Below are 26,297 nucleotides of genomic sequence, written 5' to 3' on the forward strand. Positions count from 1 at the left end.
TCCAAAAAAATGTTCATTGATGGTGAGTAAAGTCAGAATGTGTTTTCATACATTTTAAAGTAAAAGTAAAAAAATTTAAATGTTGAAACACAATAGTTAGATAAGTATTCCCACCCAGAATGGGGAACATATTTAATCAGAGCCCCCAACCTGAACTGAAACATTTTCTACTGCACTTTCTGTATAAAACAGGACTTTTTCTGTCATGACGCTGCTACAAATGTCCCATTTATTTTTATTGCTGTCCTAGATGAAAAATCTGTTCTGCATACTTTGCACTGCTCAGCTACTGGAGGACGGTGCTCTGTTTTGTGCTGCTCTTGTCCAACTTTTGTTCTGTTCAGCTCTTGTGTTGCACCGTGGCCCTGGAGGAACGTTGTTTTATTATGTATTGTGTCCATACGATAGAGCGACAATAAAAACCTAGTGCTGAAAATTGAGCTGAGGTGCCTCCTTAAGATACTTCTGCAATTGAAATGTAGATGGTTGAACATGATTTGGAATGATGCACACATATCTGCATGAGGTCATACAGTCGGCAGTACATGACAGTGGCTTCAGGAGCAGTCTGCAAATGTCCTTCAGAGGCTCAGCCACGTCTCTGGACTCATCTCTGGGATCACAGCAGAGTGAATTTATGAACTGCAGGGAAGAAACTTGCGGAGCCATAACAAAGGAGACTTGACGCTGTGAATACTGCCAAAGGTGTTTCAACAAAATATTAAGCCATGGGTACGAGTTCTTATGAAACACTGGATTAACAAGATTTTGGCAAAAAAACACAAAATGGCACGTCTTTCCAAAAAGCTGTCTTTGCCTTGTCAATATGCTGTGTGTAGATCCCTGAGTAAAAACTTTACTTAAATCTATTTTAGAATAAATCTGTAACGTAAATACACAAAAAAACTAAGGGGTGTGAAAACTTTCTGTTGGCATGTACAGCTGAATGGGGAAAGAAAAGCTCAGTGGAAAATCAAGCCAGGCTGGGGGTAAACACTGTCTCACCGCTCATTCAGTGCAGATTAATATTCTGCAGCCATTATTCCTGCTTTGATGGGCATCTTTCATAGGCTTTCTTTTGGGTGAGTGCCGCGTTGGCTTTTAATGAAAGCACATCTGAAACGGGTCGGAGGGGGGTAGATGCACCCCATGGCTGCCAGGGAAAATATTTAAATAGACTATTGTGACCACAGTGAGTGTAGTGACCAAGCTCCTGGCATTAGCCCAGGAGAGGGGGACACACAGAGAGTGAAAGAGAGAGAAAAAGAACACAATTTAGGGACATTTGGAAACTACTGGAAAGCACTAAATGGTTTCTTGTTTGTGGGATGTGCCAGTGGCCGTTTTTTTAACAGAAGCCCTGAGTGCACCATGCTCGAGACTTGCACCCAACAATCCTGATGTCTGTCTTTTTCCACAGCTCCCCTCTGTGTCCACTTTTCAGGATGAGATGCAAGGACTTTCCCATTGCAGCACTCTGAAGAACCAGTTTTGCAGGGATGCATTGATGGTTGGATTTCAGTCACCATGTCCACTTGTGGATTTAGCTTGTTTCTCGTCTTTTTATTGGTAAGTAGTATAAAAACATATCATAGGGAAATAACTGTTACAGTAAAGGAGATTCGTCAAGAGATTCTTTTTTTGTTATTTGAATGACCATTTTTATGCTTTATATTGACACTGTGTAACATTTTTAATGTCAATAATTCCTATATTGTGATATTTATTTAAACCAAGACCTTGCCTTCCTTGTCGTGAGGGATGTAGGTCCCACTTGTATTGGGGTGGGGAGGTCATGGGAATAATGATCCATTCAGGTCGGTTGAAAAGCCGTGTGAAAGGGAGATCCGAGGAAAAGAGGGTAGACAAATGCAAGGCTTTGGATTAAGGTATAGGGTTTCTTCGCTGGGAGAAGGTCACTTACAAAAAGGTCTTTGTGAGTGTTTTGTGATGGACTTGGTAAGTGTCATGTGCACCATCACACTTATTTGTTTATTCATTCACTTACGCACTCATTCACTAATTTATTTCAGCTAGTTTTAAATAATAGTCCTGTAATATCACAAAGAAAATGGTTCATTTATTTATTTGTATAGTATGTTATATATAACTCTATGGTCATTTCTTGTATGCAATGGTTTAAGAAGCCATCACACTGATCATTAATATTTTTAATTGAACAGAGCCTCAGCAACTTGTTTGCAGAAATAATGGCATCTATAAATTCACCAGATGGTGAACAAGACAAAAGTCGTTTGGAGATATCCCTAATTTCAGAAACGTTGCACAAACTGGGACAAGAGGGAAGAGGGCAGAGTCGACTGTCCTTTTCTGAGCAAGTGTACTCATTTGAGGTAAAAGAAGACACAGAACCAGGTACTTTTTATGGTTTATTCTCTGCAGTTGCCAGAATGCATGTTGACTGAATGCATGGAATATGAATATTCCACCATTTGGATTATTTGGTCAGTTCTGTTTTGGTTTGCCTTGGATGGAAGCAATATTCCAGAAAAATCCAATAACAACACGTTTTGTTTCTCAAAGTGTAGCATAACGGTCACCATGCTGAACATAATTGACTAATTATGTGCAAGTCATATTTTGCATATCTTTTCACTGCTGCTGATTCGCTCATTTCTTTACAGGTAAAATTGTGGGATATGTACAGCTTTCTCAGGTTGACGGAAAAACCTCTGTTGTGTACTCTGTGCTTGAAGATGATGGAGATGGCCTTTTCCTTATCAATCCTTCCTCTGGAGAGTTCCTATTGTCCCGTGCCCTGGATTTTGAAACAGAGCAGTTGTACATCCTTACTGCTGCTGGCCAGTATGGGAAGGCTCCGTTTACAAAGGTCAGGGTGATCTTCAATGTGGTGGATGTTAATGACAACCCACCTATTTTTGGGCAGGATGCGTATTCAGTTACTGTGCCTGAAGATGCATCGGCAAAGACATGCTTCTTTAATCTGAACATGTCAGATGCAGACCAAGGTCAGTGTGGGATGTGCGGCATGGCTCAAACCAGGGGGATTCGGAAAATGTGATTTACCACACAAGCATACATTTGTCTCTTGTTTTAATATAATAGGTCTTAATGGAGAAGTGACCACGGCAGTGATCTTGGGGGACGAGGAGACCACATTTTCTTTAGGTCTTCAAGGTGACCTGTGCCTGGCTGGGAAATTGGACAGGGAGAAACTTTCAGCCTATTTTCTAACCATCCAGGCTTGTGACCGTCCCTTGGCTCCGGATGTACGTCTGTGTGCAAACAGCACCATAACCATCCATGTTGAGGACGTGAATGACAATGCCCCTGCGTTCATCTCCACCAACAGGCTCTTTATCCCAGAGGACAAACCGCTCCATTCTGTTGTCATGGTTGTGGAGGTGGAAGATAAGGACTCAGGAGCCAATGCTGATGTTGTCTATAGCTTGGAGAATTTATCCGGGCACACCTTCAGGATCAATAGCAGAAGTGGTGCGGTTTACTTACAAGAGCAGCTGGACAGGGAACTCGATGATTTTTTGTTTTTTGCCGTAACAGTGAGGGATTTAGGAAAGCCCCAATTGTCGAGCACTATGAACGTCACGGTATTTGTCGAGGATGCAAATGACAACGACCCTGAATTCACACAACGTTTTTTTAACCTTACAATACTGGAAAATATCCCAAGGGGGACAAGCATCCTGCAAGTCACAGCTCATGACCGTGACTTTGGGAAAAACGGGCAGATTCGCTACTTCCTATCCCAAGGTCTGTTTGTGGTGGACTCTGTACTTGGTGTTCTCTCAGTAATGGGCAGAATTGATCGGGAAAGAGACCCTTTCCATACGCTCACTGTTGTAGCTGTGGACCAGGGAGACATTGCGCGATCCTCTACAGCCATTGTTAACGTTTCCGTCAGTGATGTAAATGACTGGACTCCTGTCTTTGATGCCTCAAACCTGACGTTCCATGTTCTGGAGAATGGTGTAGATTCTCAAGTTTCATTTCAGGTAAAATAATGAAGGACGTTTCCATCGTGATTTAAAAATTTCCTGTTCTTCTTCCAGTTATTAATTACTGTGTCATTTGTAGGTGTCTGCAGTGGATAATGACTTTGGTGCAAACAGTCAGCTAACATATTTCTTAGAGAATGGAAATGAGGAGGAACATTTTTATCTCCATCCAAATGGAACGTTTAAAATTCTGCATGATCTAGACAGAGAACTGACACCTCAACACACATTAAAAATCATCGCTGTTGACTCTGGTAATTTAACAGAGATTTTGGTGAAATTAGATTTTACAGTTGACTGTTAGGCTTATGCGAATCAAATTAAATCCTAAATATGTACCTTTTTAAGGGTTACCGCCATTAACAGGGACAGGGACTATAATTATTGAGATTGATGATGTGAATGACAATAAGCCAGTATTCAAGGATGAGGAAGTCACAACATTTGTGCCAGAGAATGGCCATGTTGGAGCAGTTTTTGCAACAATGCTTGCTTCTGATGAGGATGATGGGTTGAATGCTCAAATAAGGTATGATTTTGGATTAGTATAGGGGCAAAATGTTTATATACATTCATCACATTTTACATAAAACAATGGTATTTTATCCAGTGATAGAAATTGAAAATAATCCTGTATCCATCAGTTACTAGCATTTGTCATTTTACAGGTACTCACTTGTGAACACAAAAACACCTTTTGGCATCAATGAGAGCTGTGGAGATCTGTTCACAACTGATGTTCTGGACAGAGAAACTGTAGACTCGTACACACTGATTGTGCTTGCAAGTGATGGTCATGCAACACACCCCCTCTCCAGTTCAGCTACAGTCATTGTGCTGGTTGAGGATGTGAATGATGAAAGTCCCCAGTTTCTCTATGCACCATACGTGGCAAATATTCCTGCTGACACGGCTGAAGGTAAATTATTCACACTTGTATATAAACATTTTTAGATTCAGATACATTTTAGTGCATGTATTATTTTTTTAATTATTATTATGATAGTGATTTAGCATTATTTAGCAATTTGCTTTTAATGTCTGTCTTACAGGATCCATTGTCTGTGGAGTAACAGCTGTAGATGCAGATATAGGCCTGAATGCCAAGCTCACATTTTCTCTGGATGGACAGCATTCTGACCTATTCTTTATCAACCCACTGAGTGGCGCTGTGTTCAACACTGAGAGCCTCGGGGGGATGGGTGAAGTCACAATCACTGTGGTGGTAAAAGACATGGGCGACGATCCAAAGATGGACAGCACAACTATTACAATAAGGCCTCAGAGAACCTCCGATTTCCCTGTGATTACTGTGGATGTGAAAAAGAGTTTGCTGTCCGAGGATGAAGAGGTTGGCACCCTTGTTGCTGTGGTCAGTGCTGAACAATACAGAGTCGGTCCAGTATCTTTTTATTTGGTATCTGGCAACTCAGAGGAGGAATTTGACCTTAATGAACAAAGTGGTTCACTAACAGTGCAAAATCCTTTGGATTATGAGACAAACAAGGAATTCAATCTCTTGTTGGAGGCCAGAGATGGAGGCTTCCCACCTTTTTCCTCTTATGCTGAAGTTCACATCAACATCAGCGACATCAATGATAACTACCCTGTATTTAATCAAAGTGAATACATGTGCAAAGTTTTTGAGAATTTGCCCGAAAGTTTGGTTTGTGACGTTTTAGCTATTGATGCAGATTCTGGAAGTTATGGACAGGTGTTGTATTATATCACTGAAGGTAATTTGGATGAGGCCTTCATTATTGACATAAATACAGGCATTCTTAGAACAGCAAAGAGCTTAGATAGAGAAACAACAGCCAATTATAATCTGACCATTGAGGCAAGAGATGCAAATGATCATCGGCATACAAGTACTGCGTTGGTGTTCATATGCATTCTGGACATGAATGACCATGCACCACGGTTCACCCAAATCTTCCTAACAGAGATCCCAGAAGATGCTCCAGTCGGATATACAATCATACAGATCACTGCTGCTGATGAGGACGTTGGTGTCAATGCTCTTATCACCTACATGTTACTCAGCAAGGAAGAGGAGCTTCCATTTAAAATCGACAAAACAAAAGGAACCATAGTAGTTGCACACTCTCTAGATAGAGAGACACGGGACCATTACATTGTGACAGTTAATGCGAACGATTCTTCATGGAGTGTCAGTACAGATGTAACGATAGACATTTCAGATGCAAATGACAACGTGCCTGTCTTTTCTGAACCTACATACTCGGTCACTATCACTGAAACCAAAGCACGTGAGGTATTTGTAATGAAATTGGCTGCCACAGACAGTGACCTTGGACCAAACAGCCAAATTCTATACTTTATTGAGCCCCCCAGTGAGGTGTTTTTGGTGAATGCAACTACTGGGGACGTTTTAACCAAACAGGCTGTTACACTCCTTGGCACGGAAGACCAAACACATGACTTTACAGTCATTGCATCAGACTGTGGCATTGTGCCTTTGTCTAGCAATGTGACTGTGACAGTGACCTTTGTGAAGCAAAATTATTTCCCACCCTCTTTTCTTCCTTTTAGTGCCTTTGTGCCAGTCCCTTTCAACATGGATGTGGGAACAGAGGTGCTCCAGTTGTTAGCTGTTGATCCAGACCTTCCTAGCCAGAACAATAGCATTGAATTTAGTGTTACTGCTGGAAATGCATCCTCTTACTTTGAAATAGATTTGGACAATGGGACAGTTTTTCTGATGAGAAAACTTAAGCACAGCTTGAATGCCTATATAATGCTACAAGTCACAGCTAAAGACAAGGGCTTTCCTTCATTTTCAACCGAGGCTGAAATTTATTTTATAGTCATAAATGAAAATCAGCACACGCCATATTTTCCTGAAACGTTTATCACATTTTATGTTCCTGAGGATTTGCGTCCTGGGTCAATTATTGGAAGAGTAGAGGCAGCAGACCTTGATGAAGGACTAAATTCTCAATTGCTTTATTATCTATCAGATGAAAATGAATCATTCTTTGTTGAGCACAATTCAGGACTGATTACTCTTCTCAAACAACTAGATTTTGAGAAAGAAGCAATTCATCATCTCAGGGTGATTGCCAAAGACAGTGCATTTTTTTCCAGAACAGGAAGCATTAACATCACAATCAACATTACAGATGTGAATGATAACCCACCAATCTTCACTTCCCATGAATATTTTATGGCAGTTACAGAGAATTCAGCGATTGGAACAGTCATCGGTCACATTCAAGCTCTTGATGACGATTCGGGTGCAAATGGCCAGATTGTATACAGCCTGACATCAGGACATCTAGATGTGTTTTCTCTGGAATCCCAGGATGGTACTATAACATCTCTGAAAATGTTCAATTTTGAGCAAGAACGGAGTTTTGAGCTGAGTGTCAAGGCATCCAACCCTGGATTTCATCACCTCCACACTACAGCTCATGTTGTTATTGACATCCTAGGAATAAACGAGTTCACCCCTGAATTTCAGAAACATGAGTACAAATTTTCTGTAACGGACAGTTCACCCATTGGCACCGAGGTTGGAAAAGTTTTGGCCACAGACCAGGATTTTGGCCTTGATGGACATGTATTTTACTTGCTTGTTGGTCAAAGCAGAAAGGCAGGCTTCGAAATCAATCAGCTTACTGGAACTATTTACTCATCCAAAGATTTAAGGAACTGGGGCAATAATCATGCACTTTTAAAAGTCCTTGCAAAAAACCAAGGTAGCATTAGTGGCTTTGATGTTGATGAAGCGATTGTGCATGTACAGATTATTGATGCCAATGATCCTCCTAAATTTCACTCAGACCTCTACTCTGTAGTGGTGCCTGAAGATGCAGTAATTGGAACTTCCATTGTCAAGGTAACTGCAGAAGACCAAGATGTGATGATTTCATGGAGTCGTTTTTCATACAACATTAAGAGTGGCAATAACAACAGCTCTTTCTCAATAAATCGTGTTAGTGGGGTTATATTTGTTAATAATCCCCTTGACAGAGAAAAATGGGCCTTTTTCAATCTTACCGTCATTGCTGTCGATGAGGCTATTCCCCCAGCAACAGGGACTACAAGTGTAGTGGTGACCCTTACAGATGTCAATGACAACGCCCCAGTGTTAATGCCTAACGAAGGTTTTGTGAGAGAGAACCAGCCTCATGGTACTGTGGTTGCCACTCTATATGCAGAGGATGATGATATACCTCCCAATCAAGGTCCATTCACATACTGGCTTACATCTTCCACAGGAAAACCTTTTTCTCTGACGTCTGATGGTGTCCTTTTCACCTTAAGGCCACTGGATCGTGAAGTTAACTCTGTTTTCCACCTGACAGTAGCAGTCCAGGATGCTGGTGTGCCTCCTCTATTGTCAACAGCAACATTCCTTGTGAAGGTTCTTGATGAAAATGACAACCCTCCAACTCAAAGAAATGTCTATATTGAGGTGAAATATTTTGGCAAGTCTTTCCCAGGTGGCTTTATTGGCAATGTTAGACCAGACGATCAAGATGAATCTGACATCTTCAACTGTAGCATTAAAAACGGGCCCCAAAGGTTCAGGTTTCCTTTTGGAATGTGTGATTTGTGGTCCTACCCATATCAAGGAGAAGCAACCTACAATATCACCATTGAAGCAAGTGATGATCTTCATCCACCAGTGAACAACAGTGTTCATGTAAATTACAAAGGCTTCTCAAATGATTCTTTGAACAACAGTGTACTTTTCTACATCTTATCATCATCAATTGACAGTTTTTTGTCCCTAAAGTATTTGAAGTTTGTTAAAGCTCTGGACAGTCTTTTTAACATACAAGCATCTAAAACCCATGTCTATGGAATCAAACTCTTGGACAATACAATCCTTCTGTTGGCTGCAGTCAAAAGCTACAATGGACAGTATCTGAGTGGGGAACTAGCCAGTAGCATCTCAGGCATGCACAAGAAGTTACTGGAGGCCCAGAGCAACGTAACCATATTGCAGATTACTAGTGATCCATGCACTATGAACCCCTGTCACAATGGGGCCACTTGCCATAAACACATTCACATAGGACATGTCTTTGTTGTCTTGGAGAGCACAGCTGTAATATTTGTATCTCCCCAAAATGAAATTTTTACTTGTTTGTGTCCAACCGGATTCACAGGTCTGAAGTGTGATGTAGACATTGATGAATGCGACCAGGATCCATGCAACAATGATGGTGTCTGTGTCAATTACATGGGGGGATTTTCTTGCCAATGTCTTAAAGGCTTTTCAGGGCTTCACTGCTCTGTTGTTGCGGATGAGTGCCAAACGGTTGCCTGCCAAAATGGAGGAACCTGTTTAAGCACAGAGGGTGAATTTCATTGTGTCTGCAGACTTGGATATGAAGGTAATTGAAAAAAGATTCTCCAACACATTCAAATAGAAACTCTCTACAAAACAATATCCTGGAATAGAATTTTAAACATAAAATAATTCTCTGAGATACAATATATATATATATATATATATATATATATATATATATATATATATATATATATATATATATATATATATATTATATATATATATATATATATATATATATATATATATATATATATTGTATCTCAGAGAATATATATATATGCAGTACAGGCCAAAAGTTTGGACACACCTTCTCATTCAATGTGTTTTTGTCAGGATTGACTGCAGCTGGGCTCATCACCTGTACCCAATCCTGACAGTGCATAAAAGCCAGAGATTTCCCCCCCTTCGGAAGCTCCGGCATTTTCGTGAACTTGACTTTGCAACCGTGTATGTGTTTGCATTTTGAGTTCTGGCAATCGCCACATGGATCCACGTCACTTCCAGGGGTGTAAGCGACGACAGCGGCGGCGTTCCTCCAGCGAGGAGGTGGGCAGGCTCCAGCCCGAATGGCCAGAGTACTGCCCATGGGAGTTGATCGCACCATGGGTCCAGGATGTCCGCAGGGTGGACGACCCTCGGAGTCACCGGTGGGAGGACACGGATGACGAAAGCGATGATGACGTGGATTTTCGGTGGGCGGTCGGTGCCGGGATGGCTCCGCCCAGCGCGTGCATCTGAGATTGTCGCAGCGTCCGTGAAGACTCCTGTGACTTCCGGGGGTACGAGGTTGACACGGACGATGACCAGGATGATGCCAGTTGGGCGGTGGGTGCCGTGATGGCTCCGCCCATCGTGCCCGTCCGGGATCATCACAAGGTCCGTGGAGACCCGTGTCCCTCCCAGCAGTGTGAGGACAGCTGATGGAAGAGGGCGACGGGAGGTCGCCAGCCTGCAACTGCGCTGCCGGGACTGCCTCGCAGGGAATCCGCCTCTCCAGCTCCGGTCGCCGACCCGCCTTCCCCAGCGGAATGGCAGCGCAGCACCAGCGCCCACGCCTGCTGGAGAGGACGTCCATCCCCCTCCACGCCACACACCCACCACCATCTCCAGCGACGTGCCCAGCCCTGTGTGGGACAGCCCAATGTTCCCGGGACCCTTCAGTGGGGCAGCAGACACGCAGATGAGATCACCACCATCTGTGACCCAAGTGTGTCTGCTTGGGTCAGCATGGGGCTGGAGCGCAGCCCTCTGGCAGCAGGGAGAGACCGACAGGAGTTTTCGAGAGACTGAGGGCGGAGTTTGATCGGCCAGAGCCTGAGCCAGGGATCGAACACTGCCCCTCCACCACATCCAGCGCCAGTCAGGATCCGGGGACGAGAAGGTCGCGCCTCCCGAGATCCTGGCTGTGCCCCCTGAGGAGGTCCCGGCGTGCCCAGAGAGGGAGCCAGATGAGAGCCTGTCTGTCTCTGTCTGTGTGTGTGCATGGCATTTGTGTCCGTATGTCGCCCCCACTTCTCCTCTTTGTGTCCACCAGATGGCGATCCAGCAGCGGAGCCAAACCCCAGGGAGGGAGTTCATAACCTGGCTGCACTGGGCCATGACAAGGTGGACGAGCCCCAAGGTACCCCTAAGTCCCGCCGGGGGGTGCTCCCCCAAAGAATTTTTTGGCGGGGTGCAGTTCAGGTTGGGGGCTCCTCCTGAGGGGAGGGTAGGTGGGGAAGCGATTGAGCTGGGTCCTCCGGTAGCCGGTGAGGAGGGCGGGCCAGGCATGGGCCTGCGTCCGCCTCCAGAGGGGTGGAGCGCCATAGAGCCCCCTGGTAGGCATGAGGACCCAGCTGGGACAGGCAGGAAGAAGGCCTGCTTGTCGCAGAAGGGGCTAGCTGGATGGTCTGGCAATGCCCCCCCTTGGCACCAGGGCCGTGCAGCGAGAAGGGCTGCATGGTCCCAGAAGGCACCAGCCTGGGGTGTCTGGAACGGTCGCTGGAGGCTCCGGGACCACCTCCCTGCGTGGTGCAGGGAAAGACGCAAGACGGATCAGAGGGGACATGCAGAGACAGGGCCTGCACATACCCGGATGGATCGGCCCTGATTTTTGTGTGCAGGTCCGAGGGTCCGGGGCAGCCATGCGGGACCACGCAGGGGGCCAGGCCGATGGACCGGGGCCGCCATGCGGGACCACGTCGGGGAGCCAGGCCGAGGGACCGGGGCCGCCATATGGGACCACGCCGGGGAGCCAGCCAGAGGGTCCGGAGCCGCCATGTGGGACCACGCCGGGGAGCCAGCCTGAGGGTGCAGAGCCGCCATGCCTGATCATGCTGGGGAGCCAGGCCGAGGGTCCGGGGATGCCATGCGGGACCACGCCAGGAAGCCAGCCCGAGGGTCCAGGGCCGCCACGTGGGACTACACCGGGGAGCCAGGCCGAGGGTCCGGGGTCGCCACACGGGACCACGCCGGGAGCCAGGCCGAGGGTCGGGGGCCACCACGCCTGATCATGCCGGGGAGCCAGGCCGAGGGACCGGGTCCTCCAAGAGAAGGATACAGCAGGACCGCCGTCCGCCCCGCCGCCTCCACTGATGGTACTGCTGGGGCTCTGAGGACATAGCCCTTGGAGGGGCTCATCATCTGTACCCAATCCTGACAGCGCATAAAAGCTGGAGATTTCCGCCCCTTCTAAAGCTCCAGCATTTTCGTGAACTTGACTTTGCAACCGTGTATGTGTTTGTATTTTTAGTTCTGGCAATCGCCACACGCCTGTCGCTTAGTTTAAGTTATTCCCCTTTATTTGCATTTATTTATTGTTTATTTGTAATAAAACCCCTTCCCAGCATGTCCTGCCTCTGCACTTCCCTCCCCTGTCAGCATGCAGTGTGACAGTTTTATTTATTTTCATGACCATTTACATTGGTAGATTCTCTCTGAAGGCATCAAAACTATGAATGAACACATGTGGAGTTATGTACTTAACAAAAAAAGGTGAAATAACTGAAAACATGTTTTATATTCTAGTGTCTTCAAAATAGCCGCCCTTTACTATGATTACTGGTTTTCACACTCTTGGCATTATCTCAAGGAGATACAAGAGGTCGTCACCTGAAATGGTTTTCCAACAGTCTTGAAGGAGTTCCCAGAGGTGTCTAGCACTTGTTGGCCCCTTTGTCTTCACTCTGCGGTCCAGCTCACCCCAAACCATCTTGATTGGGTTCAGGTCCGGTGACTGTACTTTTTGTACATAACTCCACATGTGTTCATTCATAGATTTGATGCCATCAGTGAGAATCTACCAATGTCAGGAAAATATAGAAAACACATTGAATGAGAAGGTGTGTCCAAACATTTGGCCTGTACTGTATATGTACAGTAACAGTATTGTGTAACGTCTTTCTCTGATAAATCTCCTTATGTTTTTAACTTCAGGAAAATTTTGTGAACTAGTCATTGACCACTGTTCATCATCCCCTTGTCTCCATGGGGACTGCTTCAATTATGTGTCTGGATACACGTGTCAGTGTCACTTTGGTGAGGTCATGTATTGCTGTCCTAGTCACAAGTTGCTTGTGTTAAGTGTTCCAGGAATAACTTTCTCTAACTATTCACAAGTATTTTACACTTCAGCTTTCAATCTAAATTCATTAATTACTCACTTCATTTGACATAATTTCAGGTGTGACAGGAGTCCATTGTCAGGAACAAAGCTCTGGTTTTGAGGAGCTTTCCTACATGGAGTTTCCCCCCCTAGATCCCAGATACAACATAATCTCGCTGGAGATTGCTACAGTTCAACCAAATGCACTGATCTTGTACAACGGTGCAGGCCATAGGAGCCCTGAGTTTCTGGCACTTGAGATTTTAAATGAAAGGCTGTGTCTCTCCTATGATCTTGGCCTTGGAGTTGTTAAGATGGAGACTGAAAAGCAAGTGGCAGATGGGCTCTTCCATAATATCACCATCAGAAGAACAGGAAATGTGAGCAACTTGTGTAAAATGTGATTTTGTGAAAAAGACCATATATTGTTTTATGCTCACTCACAGAGGCTCCTGTTTTACAGATAGCCTCTCTTGAGGTGGATACCTGCCCTTTTGACAAGGCTGAAAGATTTTGTTTCTCTCAAACTGAAGGCAATGGTCCTGAGAGGTACTCTCTGTTCCTTTTTATTGAAGGAAACCCTACATTAATGAAAGTAAAATCTCTATTGAGGGTGATAGAATGGCAACAGAGCAGTCTCACTAGTTATCTGCCACTCTCTGGATTGTATCTCAGTTATTCTCAGGTCCTTAACTTAATGCTGAATCCAATCCAGTGATTTGTACAATATATCTTCCCAACCTTTACAGGACGCTGGATGTTGGCTCGGGCAACTTGACGTTTGGTGGGGTCAAGTCCATTGATATCCTATTGCTATGGCCCCATCATGTGAAAACTCATGATTTTGTTGGTTGCATGAGAAACATTAAAGTGAACAATCTTGTTTTGGAAGCATCAAAAGCTTTATCAACCTACAATGTGTTGGAGTGGTATGTATATTTACTCATAGTAACGCATAAGCAACAACAATCATTTTACTCTTTGTTGCTATGATATCTAATAGTACATTTTTGTAGGTGTCCAAGAGTGGTACGTCCTTGCCAGCAGACTATGTGTCTCAATGGAGGAGTATGTCATGACCGGTGGTTCCATCACTTCTGCCAGTGTCTTGACCACTTTATTGGAACAAACTGTGCTACAGGTAGTGAAATACAAAATAGTACTACTTGTTTCCTTTCTTTGGTGAATCTAAAAATGTATTCATTTTTTGGCTTAAACAGAGATGTCAGAGAAAAATGCATTGCTTTTTAATGAAACCACCTACTTTGAGTATGTCATAAAAGAGAGCTACAGAAGAGAACAAATGTTTTGGACAATTGTTCATGGAAATGAAACTAATGTTCGGTCACTTTTGAGCCTGGAGATCAAAGTCCGAATAAATGAAGATGGAATGTTGCTGATGTGTGTGGGAAATAAGGAGCTTATAGAGCTTAAGGTGAGTTCCATTATCACAATTACTTTACAATTTATTTAAAGATCAGCTAATCTACATGCATGTTAAGCAGATTTATCAAAAACAGTGGATCCTTTTCCTTATTACTTGTACACATTTTGTCTCGATCCTCTAGATCTTGGATGGGAAGCTTGTACTAACTTCTAGAAACATAAAATCTGGCCAGCAGTCAGAGTTCCGTGTTGAAGACCACATAGTAGATGGATTTTGGCATGTCTTTGTTCTGGACAGAGCTGGGCTAAACACAAGTCTGAAGTTGGATGATCAACTTGTTATTAATGTGACTAACTCTGTGCACAAGCCACAAATAGATGTGATTGTACTGGGGGCTGCTGTAAGAGGAGATACAAAGAACCGACACTCAAGTAAGTAATATTCATTTTGCCTGAAAAAAAAAGAATAATTAACATTCAGAAAACAACATCATTTCTTTAAATTGACAGGCTTTGTCGGTTGTGTGGAGTATATCAAGTACAATGGCCAACTCCTGCCTTTTAATGGGTACAGTGAAATGGTGGAAGTGCGTCCAAGTTTTGCACATGCTCAGCAAATGTGCTTGTCCCAAGAACACTGTGTTCTCAGCCTCTGTTCTAAGGATGCCACTGAATCAGACTCTTGTACACGTTCCCCTTGTCCAAAAGGGAGGGACTGTGGAGGGCATAACTGTATATGTTTGGACAATGTGACAGGGGAAGTCTGTGACTCCTGTGGCCCCTGGACTGAAGACCTTTATACTTGTCTTGAACCTCATGGAGGAGCCCAATTATGGATTATTGGCATTGTTGCTCCTGCTACTATCATCCTAATCACTTTGTGCCTGTTTGTTGCACTCAGGAAACAAAGGAAATCTATTAAAATAAAGAGTCAGTTTGACTGTTTGCCGGCGCAAGGTAAACAGGGAACCGACAATGGTGCCTTTTGCTTGGACAGTGCAGATATTAGAGCTCAGAGGTTTTCTGGTGGCAGACATGGGCAGCCTGATGTGATTGCCATTGAAGGCCACCATGAGGTGGGAGGCAGTGAACTTGATTATTATGAAATAGAGAGCTGTCACACTGCCTTTGATTCACATCCAAAGACTGTGCAGTTCAGCAGAGACCTTTGCATTTGCCATGCACAGCGTTGCAGTTTGGACGCTAATACAGAAAGATGGTCAGAGGAACAGCATGGAGTTGTGGACGATCATGAAATATACTTCACCCTAAACCAAGGAGGGGGGCATTACAGGACCTACGTCTGCAGTGGAGAGTGCAATGAACATTCATTGAATTTAAACAGAACGTTTGTGGACGAATTTATGGAGCCACCTCAGGAACTTTCTGTGGATGAAGTGAGGAGATTAAGCCCTCTCCTGCAAGAAGACAGAATCCTTCCAAGGCTTTGTGGAACACAGACAGGCTGCAGGCAGCAACAAAGCAGTTCAGTCAGAGCAATTGGCAGCTCGTCTGACAGTGACACTCACAGCTCTTTCACCTGCTCAGAGATTGACTATGAGAGAGAGCTAATATGCAGACATGGCGCCACATATGAAGTGTTCTCCGAAGCATTTCACGATTTAGGAAAATATGAACCCCTCAGGATGCCAACACCTTTCAGAGATAACCGCAACACTCCTGAGGCTCAGAATGTGGCCAGCAGGGGATTTCTGGGGGGAGTAGAGCAGTGGGAACAGCTTCTTAATAATGGCTTGAATTTTAATACCTATGCCGAGGTATTTGCTGATATTGCTTGTTTGCCAGTCAAACAACAAGATTTGGATACGCAGAGTGAAGCAGAGGAAATTATTTAATTTAATTGCAGCAAAAAAACAATAAAATGAAACAGAAATTGCACATTTTTTTTTTTCATGCATGTTAAATAATAAAAACATGTAGTAATATTTAATAATTAAATTAAATTATTTAAATTGTTGACTATATACTTGCATTGTAGTTTTAGAAGGGTTGTTACACCAGTGGCATTATTCACATGTGATACATATAATCAGTGCATACATGCATTTAGAATCTATTAAATCAGAAAAGCAAAAAAACTTCTTCTGTAATAACACACATACATTAAATCACATGGTTGATGTATGTAGATATATGTTCTTCCCTGAAACTCTTGCATGCTTAGAATAATATACTTTTTTACAGGTTATGAGTTGAGTGAATGAATAAGGAAAACATTTGAAAATAAACAAGTTATAAATAAACTTGTCATAAACACATACTGTCTCACTGAGAGATTTATTTTTAAAAATATACATTTTTGCAACAAAATTAAGGATTTATATATTACTGGCCTTGCATACTTTTGATCCTTTTCTTTAACAATGTTTTAATTTCTTGGGTTCTAAAGCAATATATCCCAGGATTGACAGCCGGGGGAAACACAGTGTACAATAAAATGATCAGAATGCGCACATCTGTGCTAATGTCAAAAGCTAGGTTATTTGCCAAATACACAAAGCACCGAGGAAGATAATAAAGGCATATGATGAAGAGTTGGGGACTGCAAGTTGACCATACTTTGTGCCTTTGTTTAAAAGTGGAGATTTTCCTTACTGATGTGATGATTGCAGTATAAGAAAAAATTATGAAAGCAAGGGGTGCCAAAAGTACAAACATGGCCACCCCAAATGCAAAGACCTGTACCTCTCGAACGCGTTCACATGCTAGCCTTGTTATTGAAATATGGTCACAGTAACAGTGGTTTATTATGTTTGATCTACAGTATGGTAAAGATATAGCTGGAACCACAACTGCTATCATTAGAGACATTGTTATCAACCATGATAAAGCACACAAAACAACAGTTGTGGTATTTGTGATCAGAGCAGGGTATCGAAGAGGATTGCATATGGCTATAAAACGATCAAGAGCCATAACTCCTAAGACAAATGAATTGAATGAGCCCAAAAAATGGACAAAGAACATCTGCAAAAAGCAGGCATAGAAAGATATGGTTCTATCATCAAACCAAAATTTTGAAATAATCTTTGGAACAGTGGTTGTACTGAGTGCCAGGTCTGATACAGCCAGGTTGCAGAATATGAGGTACGTTGGTTTGTGAAGACTGCGCTCAAATGCCACAAATATCAAGATAAAAATATTACCAGTTGCAATCAGTAGGTACAAAACAAAAAAGAGCCCTGCCACAAGTCCATAGTAGTTTGGATGCAGTCCTGGAAATCCTGTGATTATAAAGTCAGAGACATTGCTGAAAGCCATTTTTATCTAAATTGAGCTATTTAGCATTTTCTGGAAAATGGAAGGAGTAAAAACAAAATTAGTAACTTTGACTAAAAGCTATTTCATTATTATGAAGAAAAAGGACAAAATGTGTAAACTGATGCAGTATTGGGTCCACAGATCACATTAAATTTAATTCAAAAGCTAAAATAAAAAGAACAGTACACTGAAAATTGTTAAAATAATGGCTTCTAATTCAGCATTAATACAGCTTTAGTGCACCCCTGTAGAGAGGGGAATCAGTTCTACAGCCAACTGGAAAAATCTTGTGTAGACTCACATATAAATAACCCAATGTCTAGTAGGGTTTTGATGATGCAACAAGAGATATTGATGTCATAGAAATAAAGAAAGGATTGGCTACACCCAAAATGGATGCTACTGGGTAAAGCGATGGGATTGGATACCACAATATCAAACTGCAGCATGAAAAAAATGACTACTTTAATTCAAATGCTAGAAATGGGCATTGAGATCTGTGCCCCTTTTCTATTTTAAAACTAATTGGTAATTCAAATTGATCAGTTTATGTAACTGTAGCCCTAGATATTTAATGTACTATTGTAACTTGATTATCTCAGCAGGGGGTTTGTATTAGAGACTGTCATTATCTTGAAGCAGCAAAGTGGATTTGCCCATCTTAAGCGATATTGGCCTTAAATGAAGAAGATGGATCTTGCTAATGTTATTGTCACATGAAATTACCAAATGGCCACATTGGGCAGGCAGAAGCCGGGGATTTCCATGGTTTAAATCTGCACTACTAGTCTCTGCTTGTCTCAACATGACTCAAAGTAAGTACAATCCTTATTGTTCTTGCATACTCTGCGCTCCTGTGAAGTAAAGTTGAAGTTGAGCTTAATTGTCATTTCAGCTACATACATTTAAGTGAAATGAAAAAGTGAAGTGATTGTCACATGTGATACACAGCAGCACAGCACACGATGCACACAGTGAAATGTGTCCTCTACATTTAACCCATTACCCTGAGTGAGCAGTGGGCAGCCATGACAGGCGCCCGGGGAGCAGTGTGTGGGGACGGTGGTTTGCTCAGTGGCACCTTGGCAGATCGGGATTCGAACCGGCAACCTTCTGATTACAGGGCCGCTTCCTTAACTGCTAGGCCACCACTGCACTAAATAGTAAACAACATACAACGTAGTGAGGGCCCGAATGCTTTGATACCTTTTTCCAGGGTGAAGAGTGCATGTGAGCGGTGTGTAGAGTCCTTCACAATGCTAGTGGATTTCTGGTTTCAGCATCTGTGGTAAAAGTCTGTTATGGAGCGAAGAGAGATCTTCTCAGCTGTCCTCACTATCTGCTGTGGGGTCTCGATGCGGTGCAGTTCCCAAACCAGACAGTGCAGCTGGTTAGAATGCTCTCAAAGTTGGGCTTTCCTCAGCCTCTGCAGAAAGTAGAGACCCTGCTGGGCTTTCTTGGCTGTTGAGCTGGTGTTGAGATTTCAGGAGAGGTTCAAGCAACTTTGTGTTTTTGACAATCTCCACACAGAATCCTACAATGTTTAGTGGAGAGTGGTCCCTGCTTCATCTGAAGTCTACAATCATCTCTTTTGTTTCATCCATGTTCAGAAATAAATTATTGCTCTCACACCAGTCTGTCAGTTGCTGCACCTCCTCTCTGTCTGCTGATTCATTGTTCTTAATGATGAGACCCTGGGGTGTCTCAGTCAGGCAGTCCATGATCCAGTTACAGAGGCAGTTGTTCAGGCCCAGCAGGCTCAGCTTCTCTACCAGGTGCTGAGGAATGATGGTGTTCTTATGGTCTAGGTAGGTGAGGGTCCGATGCAGTGTGGTGGAAATGGCATCGTCCATGGAGCGATTTGGACGACACGCAAATTGCAGTGGGTCCAGGGTGGAGGGCAAGAGGGTCTTCATTTATTTTTAATGACCAGCTTCTCAAAGTACTTCTTCATAATGGGTTTAAGTGCAATAGGACGGTAGTCATTGATACACAACACTGAAGACCTCTTTTGGCACGGGCACGATGGTGGTGGCCTTGAGACACATTGGAACAACAGCGGTGCTCAGTGAGAAATTGAAGATGTCGGTGAGAACATCTACCTGCTGGTCTGCTCATTCTGTGAGCATCTTCCAGGGATGTTGTCTGGTCCAGCAGCCTTTTTTGAGTTAACTATGCAAAGAGTGGTGAGACACAGCCCCTGATCACTGTCACGTTGTTCTGTTTGTCGAATCGTGCGTAGAAGTCATTTAGCGCATCTGGTAGGGAGGGGTCACTGTCACAGGCAGAGGTTTTAGTCCTGTAGTTTTGTGCCTACTACTCACTCACTTCACCAAAGAAACAGTAACATACAAACATTATTCAAATGTGAAAGCGGAACACTTATTTTGCTTAAAAATTGTGAATATTTGGAGAATTGCACTATGTGTTGTCTAGTCATACCTAGTCTTGTCATGTCAAATTGTATTGTTTCACTTGTTTGTCTCATGTATACTTATGTCCTGCAATTGTGACATCTCTCTGTTCTACTCTGTGTTGCACCATGGTCCTGGAGGAACGATATTTAATTTCACTGGAATGACAATAAACCTACTTGAACTTGAATCTGCTATAAGAACTGGGTTGTGGGCTCTACAAGATGGAAAACAATATTGTATTGCAACTCAGAGAACAATTATCTCTTTCTCCATAAACATATTGTTATTATTGATGTTTTGTATAGTTTTAATTTAAAATAAAAAAATGTCTTTCAGCTTAGATAAACAGTGGTTTTGGTTTCACATTTTTGTATTGGTGTTTAAGACTTTTGCACAATGCTATATAATTTATGACCCATGGAATTAAACAGAAGTCAAAGTTTAGGTGACAGATCAGGTAGATCAGATAGATTTAGGTGATAGATTAAAGATTAAATACATTAAATAGATCAATATTCTGACAAAATCTTTTCAGTGTAATTTTCTTTATTAACAATTGTCTCATATTATTGGATTTTAAAATGGCTTGAATGTCCAAATTAAATATTGTGCAAATTGAAACATAAAAAAGAAAAGCAGCAGAGATTGTTTCTCTTTATTATTCAATAAATACAACGCAGTAATTACACTGAATAATCACATGGAATGTGATTTGATCCATCAACAGTTTCACAACAGTGACACATTTAAAAATCCTTATCCTTATAAGCCTTCAAATAAAAAAACAAAAAAGTAAGATTTAGTTTTAGAAAAATTATATGACAGTCTAGAACTTCCAACAGTCATGAAAGTAAAAATATTTTAGGTCATAGATGTTTTTATGGCCATTTTTTTCCATTTATCTTTCAAATTCAACTTGAACTGACTAAATCCTTTTGTTACAATATTTTTTATTTCTTCTGTTCTTAGACAGTATATGAGTGGATTTATCATAGGTGGCAGCAGACTGTACATCATTATAATAGCAATGCGTAGGTCAGCATTGAATGTAATGCCAATGTTGCCAGCCAGGTAAACAAAGCATCTGGGGAGAAAGTACAGGACAATAATAATAAGTTGAGGTGTGCAGGTAGACAGCGTTTTTAGACGACCTTGCACAGTAGCAATTCGGAAGACTGCCACTATTATGGCAATGTAGGAATAGACAATAAAAGCCAGAGGGACCAGTAAAACTACCATTGCAAAAATGAAGGCTGGAACAGAATACAGTGCTCGATCGGTGCAGGCCAAGCTAGTAATTGATACATGATCGCAGTAGCACTGAATGATAGTGTTGGCTGCGCAGTATGGCAGTGGGTACGCTCGAATAACAATCATCAGGCAAACTGCATGTCCCAATAGCCATGCTGTGGCACTAAGAATGCAAATGTTTGCTTTTGTCATGAGCATGGGGTATCTAAGTGGGTGACAAATTGCCACATATCGATCAACAGCCATTATTAATAAAATAAATGCATTGACATTGCCAAAGTAATGCACAAGATACATCTGCACAAAACAAGCATTGAATGAGAGTGCTCCAGCCCGAAACCAGTATCTGGAAATGATCTTGGGTAATGTTGTGGTGCTGAAAAGAACATCAGAAACGACAAGATTTAGGATGGTAACATACATAGGCTTGTGGAGTCCTCGATTAGTGGCAAACATTGTGAGAAAAGCCGCATTTCCTATTAAAATGCAGAGATAAACAAGGAACATCACTGCTGCAATAAAGCCAAAGTAGTCCGGATGAAGTCCAGGGAAGCCAACAATGACAAACTCCTTTATAAAACTTTGGTTTCCTGCCATGCCTCAAGTCTTCAAGAAAAATACAGAAAAAGCAAAATTCAAACATATAATGATTATTTGATATTGTCTTTTACATGTAAACATTGAGTTCTTGAATGGTTATTATTATATTGCAAATATTTATATTGTTATTATTATAATGCAAATATTTCATAAATAAAATTAGGAAATTGATAATTAAATGGGTTCAATACGGAGCATTTCTCTTTAATTTTCCTTTCTGTTACTGTTGTAGGACTTGTTATACATAGAGGTGTAGCATATACTGAGATTTATAATAGCAATTTTTGTTTTGCAATTATACATTTTTTCTTTTTATACATTTACTAATTATTCATTGTTCAATTTTACCTGTTGTTAATTAACAAATTAATAGCTATCACTCATAAAATAATATAAGATAAGATAAATATATGACAAGATAAAGGTTTGAAGTTGCTACCTTTCAGAACACACTCTGAAACTTCTCACCTGTAAAGTAGCAAAGCTGTGAAGTAGTGTTTTTTCGGCACGGTGGTTTCAGTCTTTTTATTGATCTCTGTTGCATCTGATGTCACATCTCAAGAACACCAAGTACAGTGAACACAGACCCCCAGGAGAGGAAGCCAGTGGGATGAATTTCTCAAATTCCATTTATACACAGGCCCTCATCCCCAAGGATTAGTAGCAAATCAACTTGTCCCTCATTAAATAATCAGTTCACAAATTTATTAATTTGTATTTCTATTTTCTGCATCTTTTGTACAGTGTACCTGGGCATGGCTAGATGTACTTGTTCTGTATGAAGTCAAGGAATACAGAACCATGGCATCCCATGATAATTCTCTCATGGCTGATGGTTGTGAGAACCTCAGCCCCACTAAACCCACTCTATCCTCCCACCCATTCTTTACCCTTTGGTATGATTTATTAATTCACATTATAACATTTTTGTCATGATTTCTGTTTTTCATGAAAGTCTACACCCTGTCCTGCCTGTAACTGGCTTATAATGTTGAATTCATCAGCTACATAGGATAAACTGGTTATTAACCTCCTTAAGTGCTTGATTAGAGAGACCTGAATCCCACTTCTTTCTTTCTTTTGGTCCTAAGGGACAGCAACATTAGACCCTACTGGATTCTATTAAATTAATAAACCTAATTGTTTCATCCACTAGAGAGAATCATGTGAACCATTCCTTTTTAAGGACAGTGTTACTTGAATGGGAATATTTTTAATATTAAATTAAGAATTACTATTGCTACTAGTTTTCTTTTTAAGTAAATTATTAATTGATATTTTGCCACGAATGTCTTTAATTTGGTGCTTTCATAATACACATATTCAACCAGAATAGAAAGACTTAATCACTAAGAATATTTATGTCTTACTAGCAACTTTTTCCTAAAAGTGTGTGCTTTCTGAACCCCTGCAAAAAGTTTAACAGTCTCTATTTTTTTCCTAACATGCAATTAGGAGAACAATTGCTGTAGTGTTTATCAGTTTCCTAACTAACGAGCCCTGAGTCTACTGGGTCTTAATTTATGGTCATGTTTACTGTAACTGGCTGGTTGATATACTACTGAGAGGTCTGGTGCCACTCTCATTCTTGGGTGAATTACCAAGGGTCCTGTTGTAATATTCATAGTGTCGGGTTATTCACAGTCGGGCTCAGTAGACACCAACAAAATCATCTTTGAAAACACATTTGGAAATTGGAACCCCTTACAATATTCCTCTCATCCATTATTAGTCAATTTCAGGCTCCATAAGGTTGCAATGTCTATCTATTTTTCTGCTAATCCTTTGCCATTTACTGGGGTGTCATTAAAAAGTGTTTTTTTCCTTGTTACATTTAACCTTTGGGTTGAAATAAGTAAGTCCTTCTGTGATGTAAAATGTTGTTTATCCTCAAGCCTGGCACAGACATGTCCAGTATGAACCTATGTACATTTATCTCACCATAAAGTACAATTCTATAAATTCAGAAAAATTCAAGAATGAAAGAGAATATTTTAAAGATAATTGTGTATACATTTGGCAAATTCATATTTTTGCTAAATGTCTGCTTCTGGAAAAAAAATACAAGTATTATTTTGAGAAAGTATAAAGTTGTTTATTGCACAGAATAATAGTGCTCTTCTCGATATCTAAACCCTGAATGTGATTGTTGCTGAATGTGGATTTCATGCATTGTGTTGCTGCAGATCTTGGACATTAATAGTAAGTGTGAAGTATGCAGCAGCTCAAATTCTCTTTTACTGCCATCTACTGCATTTGTTTATAAATGCACTTCTTTGTTTAAATAGGACAGAAAAAAATATTTTAACTACTGTAAACAATTAATAAAACAATAAATCATTTGTTTACTTGACTTTGTGTACAATTTTAGAGTATAAAAATAAACATTATGGAAAATACACTTTACACATTTTCTATTTGAATTATGAGGCTGTTATGGGAAGACTTGCTGCAAACCAGTGGTCACCAACCCTGGTCCTGGAAGGCAGATTTTCAACAACGAGAGCACATTTTCGCGTTTACCTTCATTTAGCACATCTGATTCAATGCCTTATCAAGCAGTTCTTGAACTGAATGAGGTGTGGTGGAACATAGAAAGATCTAAGCTGTGCAGGACTGGTGCCCTCCAGAACCATGAATGGTGACACATACTTTAAACTGGGGATTTTTAAATCACATTAAACACAGTACAGGACACAGGGCATTATTTAATTCAAGAAAAGATAACAATGAAGAAAAAAGACAAAAATATATTATTAAAATATAAATAATAATATAGCAAAAATCTTCTGTGCATTTCAACCAATTTATTTTTGACATTTCAAATATAACTGTCTGAATAAGCATACCTTATCAACTTAATAATGTAAAAATCAATCAAGAAATAAATCCACACACTCGCAGTCAACAGAATAGATCTGACAATGATGTAAAAATGGAATTTGTGATACATAACATAGATCTTCAATTAATTCTTTATTTGAGTATTTCCTATGCTGAAGAAAGCTTTTGTCTTTTCAGAAGTTTCATGATCTTTATCTGCAGTTCCTCAGTCCGTAAACTGTATATGATTGGGTTTAACATAGGTGGCATTGTGACAGACACAGTTAGAACCGCAGTAAGGACGTCTGGGGAGCGAATCACATTGAGTCTTGGAAGGATGTAGGCGAGGATGACAGGCAGATAATAGACCAGCACAAGAATTGAGTGGGTCAAACAGGTGAAAAAGGCCTTGGAGCGCTGTGTTGATGAAGCGATCTTAAGCACAGCGACCACCACCACCACATAGGAGAGGATGATGAAGGTGAGAGAACTGAACAAAACTGACAGTGTCTTGGCAGTTGCTAGTAAACGATTGTAAGAGGTGTCTCCACAGGCCAGCACATACACCGGGCCATGTTCACAGCAGCAGCTTTTCACCATTCTTGACCCACAGTAGGGCAGTTTGGAGGCCAGAGTAACTGGAAAGACCTCAAGGAGGAAAACCAGCAACCAAATGCCAGCTAATATCAGAACCATGCGTGTGTTTGTAAGTATGGCAGAGTACCGCAGGGGCCAGCATATTGCAATAAATCGGTCATAAGCCAAGAGTGCTAAGGAAAAGGTTTCCAGATCTCCAAAGAAGTGCATGAAGAACATCTGAGTGAAGCACATGCCGAAGGACACGTGGTTCAAATTGAATACAAATATGCGCACCATTTGTGGGATAATAACACTGTTCATTGAAATATCAACCACCGCTAAGTTACAGACAGCAACATACTTAGGATTATGCAAACTTGGGTCAATCATGCAAAGTGTGAGAAGCAAACAGTTTGCTGTTAAGGTGATGAGGTAAATGATGCCCAGACCCAACAGAAGGTAATTAGTGTTGCCAGATCCCAGCGATTGAAAGGCTGTGATGTAAAAGCCAGTTTCTGTGCTCTCATTGTTGAAAGCGACCATAACCTCATTAGCATGAATTTCTTAGATCTGAAAAAGAAACATTTCATGTGCTATTTAATTATTGCATTATTCATAATCATGTGCCAATACCAGGATTAATATCTGTATAAAACCTAATTTCAGTCATATATAGATTTAATTAATGATTACTTAATGCTCAGTTACAAAATACAATGGGGAAGGGGCCTAATACCAAAAGGGTCTTAATTACAGAATAAAATGTAAATTCAATATAGCCTATGACTTACCTGGAAAATCCAACCTAGAAACATCTGAAATACTCTCATGCAAAAGAAGCTGCTTATAAAGGAAAGGAAAACACTCGCCTTTGGGTTTAATTAAGTATTGGAGTTACAAGTCATTAAAATAATATCCTCGCGAGCCTGCAAATTATCAGCTAATTATCAAACAGCAACTATAAACACATATGTCTCACCACAAACAACAGAGAGACCAATAAACAAATAATTATGCTCTTTTATTACTTAATCATACTTTCA

At 41.3% G+C, this 26,297-nt stretch overlaps 4 protein-coding genes across 5 annotated transcripts; 1 reads left to right on the forward strand and 3 right to left on the reverse strand.

The window, feature by feature from the left end:
- Positions 1 to 1,387: 1,387 nt before the first annotated feature.
- On the forward strand, positions 1,388 to 16,581 carry LOC114769234 (protocadherin Fat 4). Of its 2 annotated transcripts, none has more exons than XM_028962069.1 (16): positions 1,388 to 1,569; positions 2,184 to 2,376; positions 2,646 to 2,990; positions 3,088 to 3,995; positions 4,078 to 4,252; positions 4,347 to 4,527; positions 4,667 to 4,917; positions 5,051 to 9,370; positions 12,748 to 12,849; positions 12,995 to 13,296; positions 13,380 to 13,465; positions 13,666 to 13,845; positions 13,933 to 14,057; positions 14,137 to 14,351; positions 14,485 to 14,734; positions 14,813 to 16,581. In XM_028962069.1, the coding sequence occupies exons 1-16, from the start codon at positions 1,528 to 1,530 to the stop codon at positions 16,156 to 16,158; spliced, it is 9,021 nt and encodes a 3,006-aa protein (XP_028817902.1). In that variant the 5' UTR covers positions 1,388 to 1,527; the 3' UTR covers positions 16,159 to 16,581. The 2 variants fall into 2 exon arrangements, with proteins under 2 accessions (XP_028817902.1, XP_028817903.1); XM_028962070.1 differs by lacking the exon at positions 1,388 to 1,569 and adding an exon at positions 1,884 to 1,959.
- A 67-nt stretch (positions 16,582 to 16,648) lies between these two features.
- Positions 16,649 to 17,584, reverse strand: LOC114769630 (olfactory receptor 2AT4-like). Its single transcript, XM_028962819.1, has one exon. The coding sequence runs from the start codon at positions 17,582 to 17,584 to the stop codon at positions 16,649 to 16,651; it is 936 nt and encodes a 311-aa protein (XP_028818652.1).
- Positions 17,585 to 20,862: 3,278 nt separating this feature from the next.
- On the reverse strand, positions 20,863 to 21,849 carry LOC114769631 (olfactory receptor 2AT4-like). The gene has a single exon (XM_028962820.1). The coding sequence runs from the start codon at positions 21,847 to 21,849 to the stop codon at positions 20,863 to 20,865; it is 987 nt and encodes a 328-aa protein (XP_028818653.1).
- A 2,485-nt stretch (positions 21,850 to 24,334) lies between these two features.
- or40a1 (odorant receptor, family 40, subfamily A, member 1) lies at positions 24,335 to 26,059 on the reverse strand. Its single transcript, XM_028961931.1, has 2 exons — positions 26,046 to 26,059; positions 24,335 to 25,824 (listed from the first exon to the last, which is right to left on the reverse strand). The coding sequence occupies exon 2, from the start codon at positions 25,795 to 25,797 to the stop codon at positions 24,844 to 24,846; it is 954 nt and encodes a 317-aa protein (XP_028817764.1). The 5' UTR covers positions 25,798 to 25,824; positions 26,046 to 26,059; the 3' UTR covers positions 24,335 to 24,843.
- Positions 26,060 to 26,297: the final 238 nt, after the last annotated feature.

Source organism: Denticeps clupeoides, chromosome 19 (genome assembly GCF_900700375.1).
Source record: "Denticeps clupeoides chromosome 19, fDenClu1.1, whole genome shotgun sequence".
In the NCBI taxonomy this organism is placed as follows: domain Eukaryota; kingdom Metazoa; phylum Chordata; class Actinopteri; order Clupeiformes; family Denticipitidae; genus Denticeps; species Denticeps clupeoides.

Excerpts from the sequence above, each read along its gene's own strand:
- LOC114769234 (XM_028962069.1), top strand. The coding sequence starts at position 1,528 with ATGTCCACTTGTGGATTTAGCTTGTTTCTCGTCTTTTTATTG. Across the intron at positions 2,991-3,087 it reads CATGTCAGATGCAGACCAAG|GTCTTAATGGAGAAGTGACC; the intron begins GTCAGTGTGGGA and ends TTAATATAATAG. Across the intron at positions 13,297-13,379 it reads CCATCAGAAGAACAGGAAAT|ATAGCCTCTCTTGAGGTGGA; the intron begins GTGAGCAACTTG and ends CCTGTTTTACAG.
- LOC114769631 (XM_028962820.1), bottom strand. The coding sequence starts at position 21,849 with ATGGCAGGAAACCAAAGTTTTATAAAGGAGTTTGTCATTGTTGGCTTC.
- or40a1 (XM_028961931.1), bottom strand. The coding sequence starts at position 25,797 with ATGGTCGCTTTCAACAATGAGAGCACAGAAACTGGCTTTTACATCACA.
- LOC114769630 (XM_028962819.1), bottom strand. The coding sequence starts at position 17,584 with ATGGCTTTCAGCAATGTCTCTGACTTTATAATCACAGGATTTCCAGGA.